General features: G+C 50.6%; 1 protein-coding gene across 1 annotated transcript in view; it reads right to left on the reverse strand.

Moving 5' to 3' along the window:
- Positions 1-1141: 1141 nt before the first annotated feature.
- Scn5a (sodium voltage-gated channel alpha subunit 5) overlaps positions 1142-13225 on the reverse strand; it is a 95389-nt gene continuing 83305 nt past the window's right edge. The window contains exons 22-28 of the mRNA XM_076869103.2: positions 12582-12704; positions 10705-10986; positions 8214-8267; positions 7498-7635; positions 6746-6850; positions 5247-5517; positions 1142-2438 (exon numbers count right to left, since the gene is read on the reverse strand). Of these exons, the coding sequence (XP_076725218.2) occupies positions 1198-2438; positions 5247-5517; positions 6746-6850; positions 7498-7635; positions 8214-8267; positions 10705-10986; positions 12582-12704 (2214 nt within the window). The 3' untranslated portion in view covers positions 1142-1197. The remainder of the gene's footprint in view (positions 2439-5246; positions 5518-6745; positions 6851-7497; positions 7636-8213; positions 8268-10704; positions 10987-12581; positions 12705-13225) is intronic.

Below are 13225 nucleotides of genomic sequence, written 5' to 3' on the forward strand. Positions count from 1 at the left end.
GCCAAGCTACCCTCTCCACTTCCATGCCACTCTGCCTGGAGACAAGCTGGGGCACACACAGGAGTCCCTTCCTCACATGGTCAGAGGAGAAAGGCTGGGAGGAGAGCCTGGGAGATGGCAATAGGTTCCTTTCTTCACATGGGCTGAGAGGCTCCCATATCTGGGCACGGTTCCACCTAGCTCTAAACCCGTATGACTTGGCCTCTCTTCCCTTGGCCTACTGGGCAGGGCCTGCTAGGTTCTGGGAGGAGGGACAAGCTGTGGGGCCGGCCTTGAATGGCTGGCTCCCCTGTGCCCTTAGGCTTTAACATTAATACTCTTACTGGAGGGAAGAAAGGGCGTCACTAAGTTCAGCTCTGGGACCAAGGCCACTCCCTTCTGGAAGCTTTTCATTTTTGTAGGATTGACCCCATTGTGACCTGCATAAAAAAGGTAGGGAGTTGGGGCATGGGACCTTGGGGACAATGAAAGGCCAGAGAGTGCTCCACTGACAAGAACCCCATCCATGAGGCCAGAAGGAAAGGCCTTTCTGCCTTGGGCCAGGGATACAGGTGGCTGCCTGACATGGGCCCGCGTCTGGCCTCTGTGTATGTGAGGAGTGTGTGCACGTGCGTGAGTGGGTGAGGGACTTTGGCCTCCCTGGCACCTCAGCCCAGCAGCAGGGGAACTCCAGACCTCCCCTGGGCAGAGAAGGCCTGCGGGAGCCGCACTGGATTCCACTTTTGCTTTGAGGACAGAGTTCTGGCAGCTCCGTAGACACTCTTGTTCAGGGTTGAGAAGAGGCAGCAGGAATTGCTGCCTTCACCCATGGGAAAAAAAAAAAAATGTTAGTTCTTTGCTCAAGTAAAAAAATATCAAATATAATAAATTTATGAAAGCCCATTCACAACATATACAGTCTGTTTGATATTTCGCCTCAGCAGCTGGGATGAAGTTGCTTTTCAGAGCCCCAGGGTGCTGCCTCACCAGAGAGGCCACTGCTGGGTAGAGCCTCCAGGGACAGGCCTCCCAAGATGGCGGGCTCCTCCAACTGTCAACCCAGTTGCCACAGAACTCTGCCTTGTGGATCCACGGGGCTGAGACCCGCTGCTCACCCCCAAAGCTCAAAGCCGGGAAGGCCCCAGCAGATGCTGATTTTGACCGTATTCAGGTGTGTCCTGATACAACAGGGTGTGTCCTGGCCAGCTGGGGCCAGGCTCACACTATTGACTCGCGGTCCCTGTCCGGGGATGGGGGGAAGTCTGCAAGATCTTCGCTGCGGCTGTAGTCAGACACCCGCAGCTGGAGGTTATCGCTAGTGGCCCTGGTGACACTGTCATAGGAGGGTGGGAAGGACGTGGAGGAGATGGAGGAGCTGGAGGGTGGGCCACCACGCTGGGAGAAATTCTCGTTCATCATGTAGGCGATGAGACCCTCTCGCTCAGGGGCATCCTCTTCAGAAAGACCACTGCTGCCCACTCGCTGGCGGAAGAGGAAGGAGGCGTGCTTCACGGAGCGCTGCAGCAAGTGCCTCCTGAAGGCCCGCTGGATGACCGTGGCCGACACCTCCTCGTGTTTGCGCCGGAGTGTGGTGGTGATGGGCTCATAGGAGATCTTAGATGGGTTGGCTGCCATGAACTTCTCCTCCATCTGGATCTTCAGGGCATCCATCTCCCCAGACTCTCCCAGGACCCTCTTGGTGAAAGCAAAGAGGATGTCCATGCAGTGGATCCGGTCCCCGCTCACCATGGGCAGGTCCATGTTGATGAGGCTTATCTGGTTGGGCTTGGCGATTCGGAGCGGCTCAGAGAGGGCATCGGCAAAGTCGGACAGGGCTGAATACTCAATGAACTGGGTGGCCTCGGGGTCGAATTTCTCCCAGATCTCATAGAACATGTCAAAATCGTCCTCACTCAGGGGCTCTGTGCTCTCCTCTGTGGCCACGCTGAAGTTCTCCAGGATGATGGCGATGTACATGTTGACCACGATGAGGAAGGAGATGATGATGTAGGTGGTGAAGAAGAGGATGCCCACCGCTGGGCTCCCACAGTTCCCCCGGGAGCCATTGCTGTTGGGCAGATTGGGGTCGCAGTAGGGGGGCCCTGTGTTGAGGATGGGGCTGAGGAGGCCGTCCCAGCCGGCTGACGTGGTGATCTGGAAGAGGCACAGCATGCTGTTGGCGAAGGTCTGGAAGTTGAACATGTCATCGATCCCGGCCTCCCACTTGACGTAAGCGAAGTTGGCCATGCCGAAGATGGAGTAGATGAACATGACGAGGAAGAGCAGCAGCCCGATGTTGAAGAGGGCAGGCAGGGACATCATGAGGGCAAAGAGCAGCGTGCGGATCCCCTTGGCCCCTCGGATCAGTCTGAGGATGCGGCCGATTCGGGCCAGGCGGATGACGCGGAAGAGCGTGGGGGAGAAGAAGTACTTCTGGATGATGTCTGAGAGCACGGTACCTGCGGGAAACAAAAGAGACTGTGGCCACTGATGGCACCTCTGTCCTGCTTTCAGGCCAGAATTACTGTGTACAGTGAGGAGCCAGGGAGAAAAGGCTCTTCCAGGAAGGTTGGATCAAGTGCTGGGACCCTGCCTCCTCTCACCTCTTTATGATCCAGGGAAGGAGGACCTATATCCTTTACAAAATGCCTTCTTGGTCCCTTTATTCCTTACTCTTCAGGGTAGACCTGCACAACAGAGCTGAACTAGGCCCATCTTCTACATCATAGGTTCTGAGGCCAGAGGGGACTTACTTAGCATCTTGGCAGCCCAGCTTGGACAAGAACTCAGGCCTTTCAGCTCCTCACTACACAAAGTGTGGTCTGAGGACCAGCAGCTGTGGTAGCTCCTGGGTGCTTATTGGAAATGCAAAATCTCAGCTCCACCCCCAGCTGATTTCTTTTTAATAAGCCCAGATAATTTTTGTGCATGAAGGACAAGAAACAGTGGCCTTGAATCAGTGCTCCTGTCATCACTCCAAGCCTGTCTTCTCTCAGCCTCTCTGTGATGGTTCCTGTCACCTCCCAACTCTGCCTTCCTCCAGGATTTCCCATCCCTGTCTCTCTAGTGACTACATGGATTTGGAATTTTAAGGAACACAGATATAAATTGTAGAAGAAAGAATAAAATAAAATAAACTTGCCTCCTATTGGTCCAAGTGACAATTCCGGACTCCTCATATAATAATAATGTTGCTGGCCGACACATGTCAATAGGGCACTGGCCGAGCACTTTATAGCCATCATTTCATTTAGTCCTTCTCATCACCCCAAGAAAGTGAGCTGACATAATCCTCTTCCCTTTCCAGAAGAGGAAACTGAGAGGCGAAGTAACTTACTCAAGTTGCCACCTAAGTGAGAAGCTGGGATCTGACCCAGACACTCTGGCTCCAAGTTGACCTCTTACTCATGCCTCTCTGTAGGGCCCAACCTCTGAGACCAGCAGGTGATCCTGAAGTACATGCTGCACCCCTGGAAGCCATTCTTCAATGGTTCCTTCCTGCTTCTGATGTCTTAGGTTCTCTAAAGCTTCTCTCCAGCCTCACAAGGCACACTGTCATCCACACCCGCATCTGGAACCAAAGGGCATTCCTGACCTTGCTTTATGCTTTAACCACCTGCCCATCACTGTAGCAACAGCAGTGCATGCATTACTGTTTGGGTTCACCAGAGAGAGAAGGATGCATATGGCAGAAAGACAAAGGTCAGAGTCACCCTAAAGGCAGAGATTCCAACAGGAGTGGGGTCAAGAGTTTGGGCTCTGAGCACAAATGACAAAAGAAAAATGTTAAATTAGACTTCATAAAAGTTAAAAAAAAAAATTCATGCTTCAGTAGATACTACCTCCCATACACAGACCAGGAAAAATATTTGCAAGTCATGTATCTGATAAGGGATTATTATACAGAACACAGAAAGGACTCTTATAACTCCATAATAAAAAAGATAAATAGCCTAACTTTTAATGTGCAAAGCATATTTGTGCAAAGAGATTTCTCTAAGGAAGATATATAAATGACTGATAAGCACGTGAAAAAATATTCAGCATCAGTAGTCACCAGGGAAATATAAACCAAAACCTCGGTGAGATAGCATTTCATACCCACCAGGATGGTTATAATTTCAAAAATACAGTAACACATACTGGTGATGAGGTAGAATAATAGGAATCCTTATACATCAATGGTAGGAATGTAAAATGACACAGCCACTTCGGAAAAGTTTGGCAGTCCCTCTGAATTATAGATTAGTGATTGCCAGGGGTGGAGGGTGAGAAAATATGGACAGCTACTAAGTGGGTAGTTTCTCTTGGGGGTGAGGAAAATATTCTAAAATTAGTGGTAATGGTTGCACAGCTCTGTGAATATCCACTCATGCATCACATAACATTTTAGTCAATGACAGGACCACATATGTGAAAGTGGTCCCATGTTGTGTCGGGATGCTGTAGCCATCATGGTTTGCATTAAGCATATTCTGATGGTCACTCAGTGATGAATTGACTAATGACACAGAATATTTCCCTGTTATTAAATTGTTAACACACCAATTGTATACTATCAACTGAATTTTATAAATTAACTTTCTGTGAATTTTATGGTACATGAATTACATCTCAATAAAGCTATTACATAAATAACTTGGAATCGGAGTCCAAACAGACATGCTGAAGATTCTATCTGTGCTGCTCCCTAGTTGTATGATGTTCCTCCCTCACGGCTGACCCTACAAGGTGAGTTGCATGAAGCAGGTGATGTCTGAAGGAAGCTGGCTCACATCTTGGTGGACTCCAGAATTCTCCATTTCCAGGTATTATTTTTACCCTAGCAGGTCACCTACTTCCCATCCAGGGGGGGAACTCAGCTCACCCTACATGAGTCTCTTCCTCCTCCAACCTAAGGTGGGGGCTTTCCTTTGGTGGTCAGAAGAACCTCCACAGTGCCTACTCCCTCTCCTAAACTCATCCCTGAAGCTCTCTGAACAACCAGGGCGCCCTGGAGGGTGGGATCAGGAGAGAGTACTGAGTTTTCTGCCATCTTGGCTCCTTTGGATTAAGTGGGCCCTTCCAGACAAGTACTCTCTGAAGGGGTGTGTGAGTTTGTGTGTGTGTGTGTGTGTGTGTGTGTGTGTGTGTGTGTGTAGAGGGGTGAAGAATGCAGAGAAAAAAGAAGGAAGGAGCCTAGTGTTGTCATTAAGGAGAGACCAACGGGCTGGAGGAGAGGCCTGACCTGGGGCGGGCTTCTCTGTCCGGCTGACTTGCATACCCACCCACGATGGAGAGGATGACAACCACGAAGTCGAAGATGTTCCAGCTGTTGGTGAAGTAGTAGTGGCGCAGGGCAGCCATCTTGACAATACACTCGCCCGTGAAGATGGCCACGAAGAGCAGGTTGATCTTGGCCAAGATGTTGACCTTCTCAGGGCTTTGGTCATCTGTCTCCACCATCATGGTCACCATGTTCAAGCAGATGAGAAACATGATGGTGACGTCAAAGGCCTGCTTGGTCACAATGTCGAATATGAAGCCCTGGTACTTGTTCTGAAAGGAGGAGGGAGTGGGATGAGCTTCCCGGATGGGCTAGCACACTGCTCCCATCGCTGCCCCTCTCCCAGGCTACCCCTCCTCCTACTCCATCCTCGGGTGAAGCCAAAGCCCCCACCATCCCACCACGATGAGTGCTGAGGAGGAAGCTGCAGAGATGGAAACAGCTGGTTCTCCTGCCTAAACACTCTCTGGGCTTTGAGCAAAGCTCCTTCCCTCCATGAGGCCTTCCCTGATGGATCCTCAGGGAGAGGTTTTTCCCATCCTGAGTTTCCTTAGCATTCTGTTCATTGTGCTTCTTTTCGTTCCCACAGTCTGAAGGTCAAATGAAAACTTCGATCCTAATAATTATATGAGACCTCAGATTAATACACTCTACTCTTTTATGGAATTGATTTTATTGATTCTGCCAAATAAAACTATTTTATATTTATATGCATCTTTCAAAAATATATTTATTTTAAGTTGTGGATAGACCTTTATTTTACTCATTTATTTATATGTGGTGCTGAGAATCGAACCCAGTGCCTCACACATGCTAGGCAAGCATTCTACCACTGAGCCACAACCCCAGCCCTATGTGTATCTTTAACTCTAAGTCAATCCAGATTATTTGGGGGGAGAAATAATATTATAATTAATTAAGCATAGGCATATACACCAAACTAACCTACAACAAAGCATAGTAAACAGATGAAAGTGATGAATGAGATCTTAAAAAGTGGGTCTGCCACGAATGAGGTAGTGATGTAGGTTACATCACCTAATTCTTTTGAGTATTTCTTCCCACCTTCCCCCACCTTTGCAGGGAATGACTTGATGGGGCCAAGGGAGTCAGCCTAGCCGAGGACTCAGCAGCCCCTCCTGGCTCCGTTCACCAGGGCACTTGATTATAGCTCCCTGCCTGCTCAGGGGGCTCCAAGGATGGGGCTATGAATGGAGGTGGGGCTGCAGAAACTGCCTGCTCTCCTTGGGGAAAACCTCTACCCCCTTAGCGTTAGGAGGAGGCTCACGAGAAGCAGACGTGTTCCAGTGGATATGTAGTGTCCCCTGGAGGCCACAGCCTTCTTGTGCTTTTGCCACCACCTGTGTGGGGCTGAGCCAGTATCTCTCAGCTGGGCTGAAAGATGGTGAGGAGGCCCCAATGGCTTGCTATGTGGCTGTTGTAGGGGTGCCAGGGTTCCCCCAGAATACCCTCCCTACTCCTCTAAGAAACCTGGCTTACCACAGGCCGTGGGATGGGCTTCTGGGGCTTCTTGGAGCCCAGCTTCTTCATGGCATTGTAGTATTTCTTCTGTTCCTCTGTCATGAAGATGTCCTGGCCCCCTAAGTGCAGAGAGACAGGCACCAGACTCATTTTGGGGTTCTCAGAGGCCCAGCATGGAGGGCATAGGGGTCTTGCTTCCTTGATGAGGGTGCCAGGTTCTGCTACCTCCTCACTTCTTCTCATGGTGCAGGAAGTATGTCCCTAACATTTCTGCACCAGAAATTCTTCCCCAGGATCCCTGTCCTCATTCATCTTGAGTTCTTGCTGGCTTTCTGAGTTGCAAATCCAATTCTCCCTATGACCTTTCCCTTTTCTTGGCTCGGTCTGCCCTGGGCTTCTTTCTACCCACCTGGTTTACCTGCAACCCAACTGTGGCTCCTCTGATGGAGCTCCAGGAAGACCCTGAGCCTCTGCATTTCTCCACCCAGGACCCCTTATCACGGATCAGGTGACTACCCCCCAGCTCTTAGCCCTGCTTTCTCAAGAGCCTTGTCTCAGGTAGACTCGGGCAGGCCTCGCACCAAAGCCCCTTGTCATATTCTTACAGGCCGAGGCACAGCTATATTCCTGAAAGCACCCCCCACCTGATTCTAACAGGAGCAGAAAAAGGACCATCCTTAAGGGGGAGGGCAAGATGGGCCCTGGAGCCAGAATGGCTCCTCAGTCTCCAGCACCCTGCCCAGCCCAGGTGGAGCCAGAGCTCTACGTATCTTTTTCTTCTGCTGGTTGAAGTTGTCGATGATGACACCAATGAAAAGGTTCAGGGTGAAGAAAGACCCAAAGATGATGAAGACGACAAAGTAGATGTACATGTAGAGGTTGTACTCCCACTGCGGCTGCTCCTCGTACTAAGGGTGAGAAACCAGACAGGGAGGTCAGACAGGCTGAGGTCTCAGGGATCGGGCAGGCCGGGGGTGTGGCAGAGAGCCATCCTGGGGGACAGGGTTTGGCCAGAGGAAGAGGTGTGCAGGTGTGGGTGGCTGTGTCTGTGAACAGAGTGGGGACCCAGGTAGGTAGGACAGAGGCGAAGGGGGTGGATGGTGGCAGGCAGGACATCAGGCATGCAGGGCTCGGGGCTTGGCACTGTGTCGGTATGTGGCTTTAGCCTGTGGGCCATTGGGAGGCTGGAGTATATTGGGGCCTCTCATTAATGAACTGTCAGTGTGACTGGGTGGGGTGAAAGGACCAAGGACACCTCTATGGCTTCCAGCCCATTCTGAGTACACTATATTGAGTTTGGAGGACTTCTTGGGAGATCACCCAACTTTGCCTCGGGGCTATGTCCAGGATGCTGAAGCCCAGGTTGGCACACTAGATATTGTCCTTGCAGATCTTGCCCTGAGCTTTTAGATGTGGACACAGATTCCCTGGAAGCTAAACAGGCTGGAGTTTCAGGTGCCTAATTTGGTGGGAGAGGTCAACCTACCCCTCTGGAATCCACAGCCGCATACATAATGTCCATCCAGCCTTTAAATGTTGCCTAGAAGAAAAAGAGAAGATTAAGAAAATTATTTAGCTTTGCATCTTGCTTGAGTTAGGTAGAGCCCTTGTCTGGACCAATGAGGCCGGGCTTCTCCTATAAGAAGCAAGCGAGCCCCACTCACCCATTCAGTAGTGTCCAAAAGGCTGGGCAGTCCAGGGAAAGATCTTGTTTAGGGCTAGGGGGGCGGGGTGGGAAGCAGCTGAGCAGACACCCTAGGGAGGTCATGCAGTGTGAAATAAGCTTCATGATTGAGGCCAAGAGTCTGCCCTTCAGATGTGCACAGTTTGGATTCTGACCCAACACAGAGTTCCTACGGTGGGAGTGAGGGATGGAGAGATGGGCCTTGAACTCTGTTCCAGTTCACAGTTCAGTGCTGCCCTGTTTAGGCACCTCAGAGAACCATGAAGAAGCCCCTGAAGAATCTCAACCTTGCCTCATACTTAAGGGGTTCCTTTTGCTAATGGTGTGCTGTTAAGTGGCTAACAAATGGATTTCAAGAAGGAAAAAAGAAGTTCCTCACTGTCTGTTTACCAATTTCTCTGACTTAAATATTCTCGCCATGGCTGATTTCAAGTTGCCAGAGGGTTGTGACTGAACCCAAAGTCAGGAAAAGATACACAGGAGAACAGCATTACAGCGTTTCCTACTGTTCATACAGAAGCAATGAAAATAACTTCAACAGCACAGATGATAATGCAAAGTAATGCTGAGATCTGAGTATTTATTATCTTTGTTTGAACATCATTTAGTTAATTATATGTTTATAATATTTAATTTTTTATAATGGCTGTGTTTAACCACCAGCTTGCAAAATTTCTGCAAATGTCCCAATCGGCTCTTGTGGGCTGCCACGGGCTGGCCCCAGCACTCCACACCAAGAGAGTAAGGAGGGAGGGAGACTGAATGATGCAGATGGGGCCCTAGTGCGGTACACGGTTGGCCCCAGGCTGGGCTACTAAGATTCAGAAAGAGCCCAAAAGACATGCTTGGTGGTGAGATTAACTGCCCAGTGGATCTTACTTGTGGTCTTGGCAAAATCTCCTCTCTGAGCCTCCTTTCATGGCATATAAGCTCAGTACGCAAACCTACTGTGTCTAGAGGTCCTCCTGAGACAGGGAGGAGCTATGGTCTGGGTCTAGAATGCCCCCACAGGTCCACGTGTTAAAGTTCCATCCCTAGCAAGGTGCAACTGGTGAGGAGGTGAGATATTTAACAGGTGGGGCCTAGTAGGAGACTCTCAGGTCACTGAGGGCATCCCCTTGGGGGAGCTAGTAGGACTCCAGCCCCTTCTTCCTTTCTTTTGCTTCCTGCCCAGGAGGTGAGCACCTTGCTCCACCACCTAGCTCTGCCATGATGAGCTGCCTTGCCACAGGCCCAAAGGTAAAGGGGGCCTATAAGTCCATTATCTCAGGTATTTGTTCAATTAACAGAGAGCTGACTAGTCATACAACAGGGCAGATGGGCAAACTAGGTCATCTCTCTATGCCAGGAGTCCCCACCGGTAAAGAGAGGCTGGGAAGTGCTTTGGAAACTGCTGGGGACTTCCCAAGGTTATGAGGTGCTTGTGGCCGAATTCTTCCCAGCCACAGAATGGTTCTGGCTGCAAAGGTGAGCAGTTATTGCTCTACAAAGGGGTTTTCCTTCCAGAGTTCTAACATTCAGAGGGATAGTGACAGGGATGGACAGCTCTCAAGATTTGGCCCTAATCCCATTCTCCACCGGGAGCCACAGGGGACTCTTTCTGGGCTACTAGTGTAACTTATGTGTACATGAAGGTGTAAGAGGCAGCACAAAATTTGTAGGTGATACTCTGCTGAGTCTTCTTCTACTCTGGGGACTAGCAATGGGTGTCTGGATTTCTGATTGGGTAGCAAGACAAGCAAACTGCAGCTTCACGCACTATGGTTCTGTTTGCATTTCTGTTGTCAGAGTTAAGAGTAGGTTAATTTTATGGGGTATGTTATAGTCACTGAAGCTACTGTATTCAAAATATCAATGGAAACTCTCGAAGGATGCTGTTTAAACATCACATGTCTTGTACATTGAAGATGAAAGCAAACATTTTCTTTTAAACAACTCAAGAGGTGTCACTACCTTCCATAACAGAGGTGGTCAGAATCACAATTTTGCAAATAGTTCAGTACCTGGGGGAGTTTTTTATTATTATTATTACTATTTATTATTATTATTATTATTATTGGCTGGCCCACATGCCATACATCTTGGAGAAGATGGCCTCTACTCTAGAACCGCAAATCGGCAGACCTGCCAAGGGGTCAAGTCCCTGGGAAATCCTTAGCTTCCTTTGGACCCTGTGATCGTATGGTGAGGATCCAACGGCGCCTCACCACCTCTGCTCCCACCCATGGAGGTGAAAGCCTGTGCTGATGGAGGGCCAGTGGGAGGAAGGAAGTTCCTTCTCGCCAGGACTTACCACCTGCAGAAGGGCCAGGTACCCGGCCCCCACGTTGTCAAAGTTGACTTTCACCTTGGTCCAGTACAGTTCGCCAGTCACATTGAAGGACTCACACTCGCTCTTGTTGTTCACGATGGTGTAGTTCAAAGGCAGGTCCCCCTCAGTCTGATTGATGCACCTCCCAAACTTCCCCGCAAAGAGGTTCACGCCCATGATGCTGAAGATGAGCCAGAAGATGAGGCAGACCAGGAGGACATTCATGATGGATGGGATGGCGCCCACCAGGGCATTGACCACCACCTCAAGTGGACAGAGAGGAGATTCAGTTCTTGGGGGTGCCTGGAACATAGGCCCTTTTCAAGATCCCTTGTGGACTGAACTCCCCTGGCTACAGGTGCTGAGGGGGTGGGGGTTGTAAATCCTCCAACCATGGGAGAGGCCAATTCCATGGCTAGGATCCTTAGTGGGGAGTAAGGGACGTGAGAGAGAACACACTTTTCCTTTGCACCCTAAATTCTGATCCAACTCCAGAATACACATCTTTGTCTTCTTGGCCCTGCCTTTCTTGCATCCATGACCTTCACAACTTGACTTTCATATAAGCAGGGTCTCTGGTAGTTGAGGATGCCATGCACATGTCCCCAAGACTTTGGGCCCCCTAGGAATCTTACTGGTCCTTACAGCCTCTAAGCTAAAATTTTAGTATATTTTAGAGTTGCTGCCACTGGGATGGATGGATGGATGTTTTTCCCTAAAGTCGACCCAAAAGACTCCCAGGTTCATGTCTGGAGGGGCCTGTGATTTTCTCCAGGTTCTGGTAAGAACAGCACTGGAGGTGAAGCTGGTGTGGGACTCCATGGTGTGCTCAAGAAGGTCTAGAAGCCAGGCAGGAAAGGCTGCTCCCTAGCAGAGATGATGTCCCCTGACCCAGCTCTGAAGGGCACAAAGCTTCCTGGGGAGAGGGTAGGAGCCTTTGGTTGGCTTCTGAGGCCAGTGGCCAATGGGCATTCCTGGAATCTACCATCTCCCTGTGTCCTTCTGGAATCAAATGTTCTTGCTTCCAAAGAGACATTTAACTCTAGTCTGATTATTCACTTGTGAATGGGTGTAAGTGATGTATTTCTCCATGAACGGGAGATGTGGCCAAGGTCCAAAGCCACCAACCAAATGACAAGCTGTGTGATGGTGCCTGCTGGGTCAGATAGACAATAGAAGTGTTTTCTGAAGTCACCCAAAATTGTGTACATTTTGTTTAACAAAGTGCACACACCAACACATGTTTGTTTTCTTGCTGTGTGTCACAGCTAATGCTCATTTGCCTTCCATGCTCACATTCTTTGGCGACATGTGATTACCAGAAATGCATGGGCAGCTGCACCAGGAACACAGCGCAAAGGTGTTAACATGCACGTGACTCTCGCACTCTGCAAACTGGCACCTGATGTGAGAGTGTAGCAGGCTTCGTGCCACCTTCTCTCCCCCGTTCCCGTCACGGGGGGAAGGCTGCCTGTATTTGCCAGGAGGCAGGGGGTGCAGGCTACAAGCAGTGGGTACATGGATATGGGACCCTGCAGCAGAGCAGAAGTGGAGGGGCCCAGGTGCCAGTGTGGCTGTGGTGTCACCAAGGCTCCTGGGCCCCAGTGAGCTGTTGCCTCCTCTCCCTTATCCAGTGTCCCTGGCCCTCACTGGACCCCACAAGGCTGCAAGGCTGGGGGTGGTCTCACCTAGCTCTCTGTCCCCTGGTTCCCCCCCGACAACACAACCCAGTTATACTCTCCCAGAGATTCTGAATCATGCTCCTGCCAAGTCACTGAGGCCACTGTCCCAGCTTCAGCTGGGTCCCTAGCTGAGCCTGTTGCTCCCTCAGCGTGACTGCCTCTAGCAGGTCCTCTTACCCTCATGCCTTCAAACCGTGACAGGGCTCTCAGGGGACGGAGTGCACGCAACGTCCGCAGTGACTTGATGGGACCCATCTCGGCAAAGCCCAGGGTGTTGGCCACCAGGCTGACCAGCGAAACCTGCGGAGGAAAGTGGAGGTGGGGGGATGGGGGTGGCTGAAGACACAGAGGGCAGGGAGCTGGGCCCACCTCAGGCAGGCTGGGCCTTCCCCATGTCCAATCTTCATTACTCCCAAGCTTTGCAGGCCCACTCACTGGGCCCGGCGTCCTGGAGCCTGAGAGGCTTGGGGAGAACCCAAGGGTGTCCTGGCTTTAGGCCCTTCTGAGATCCCACTATTTGCATGCCACACATACTCTGAATTGCTCCTCTAGTTTCCTGGTGTTGGCTTGGTCACCCCTACTCTCCAAGTCGGAAAACTGAGTTCCGAAGCCACCCTGCTGCTGGGGCAGAGCAGGGACACAAAACCTAGGCATTGAGTTCCCAAATGCTTTCCTTGGAGTCAAACTCTAAGATGCCTCTTGTGGAGAGGAAAGGGCAGTCCTGGGTGGAGTGTGAACAAATAGCCCGGGGGCACTCCCCCAAAGCTGGACTTTGCAACTTGCCAGCGTCTTCTAAGGAGGACAGTGTAAGCGGGGACTTG

This window comes from Callospermophilus lateralis, chromosome 1 (assembly GCF_048772815.1).
Source record: "Callospermophilus lateralis isolate mCalLat2 chromosome 1, mCalLat2.hap1, whole genome shotgun sequence".
Taxonomy (NCBI): Eukaryota; Metazoa; Chordata; class Mammalia; order Rodentia; family Sciuridae; genus Callospermophilus; species Callospermophilus lateralis.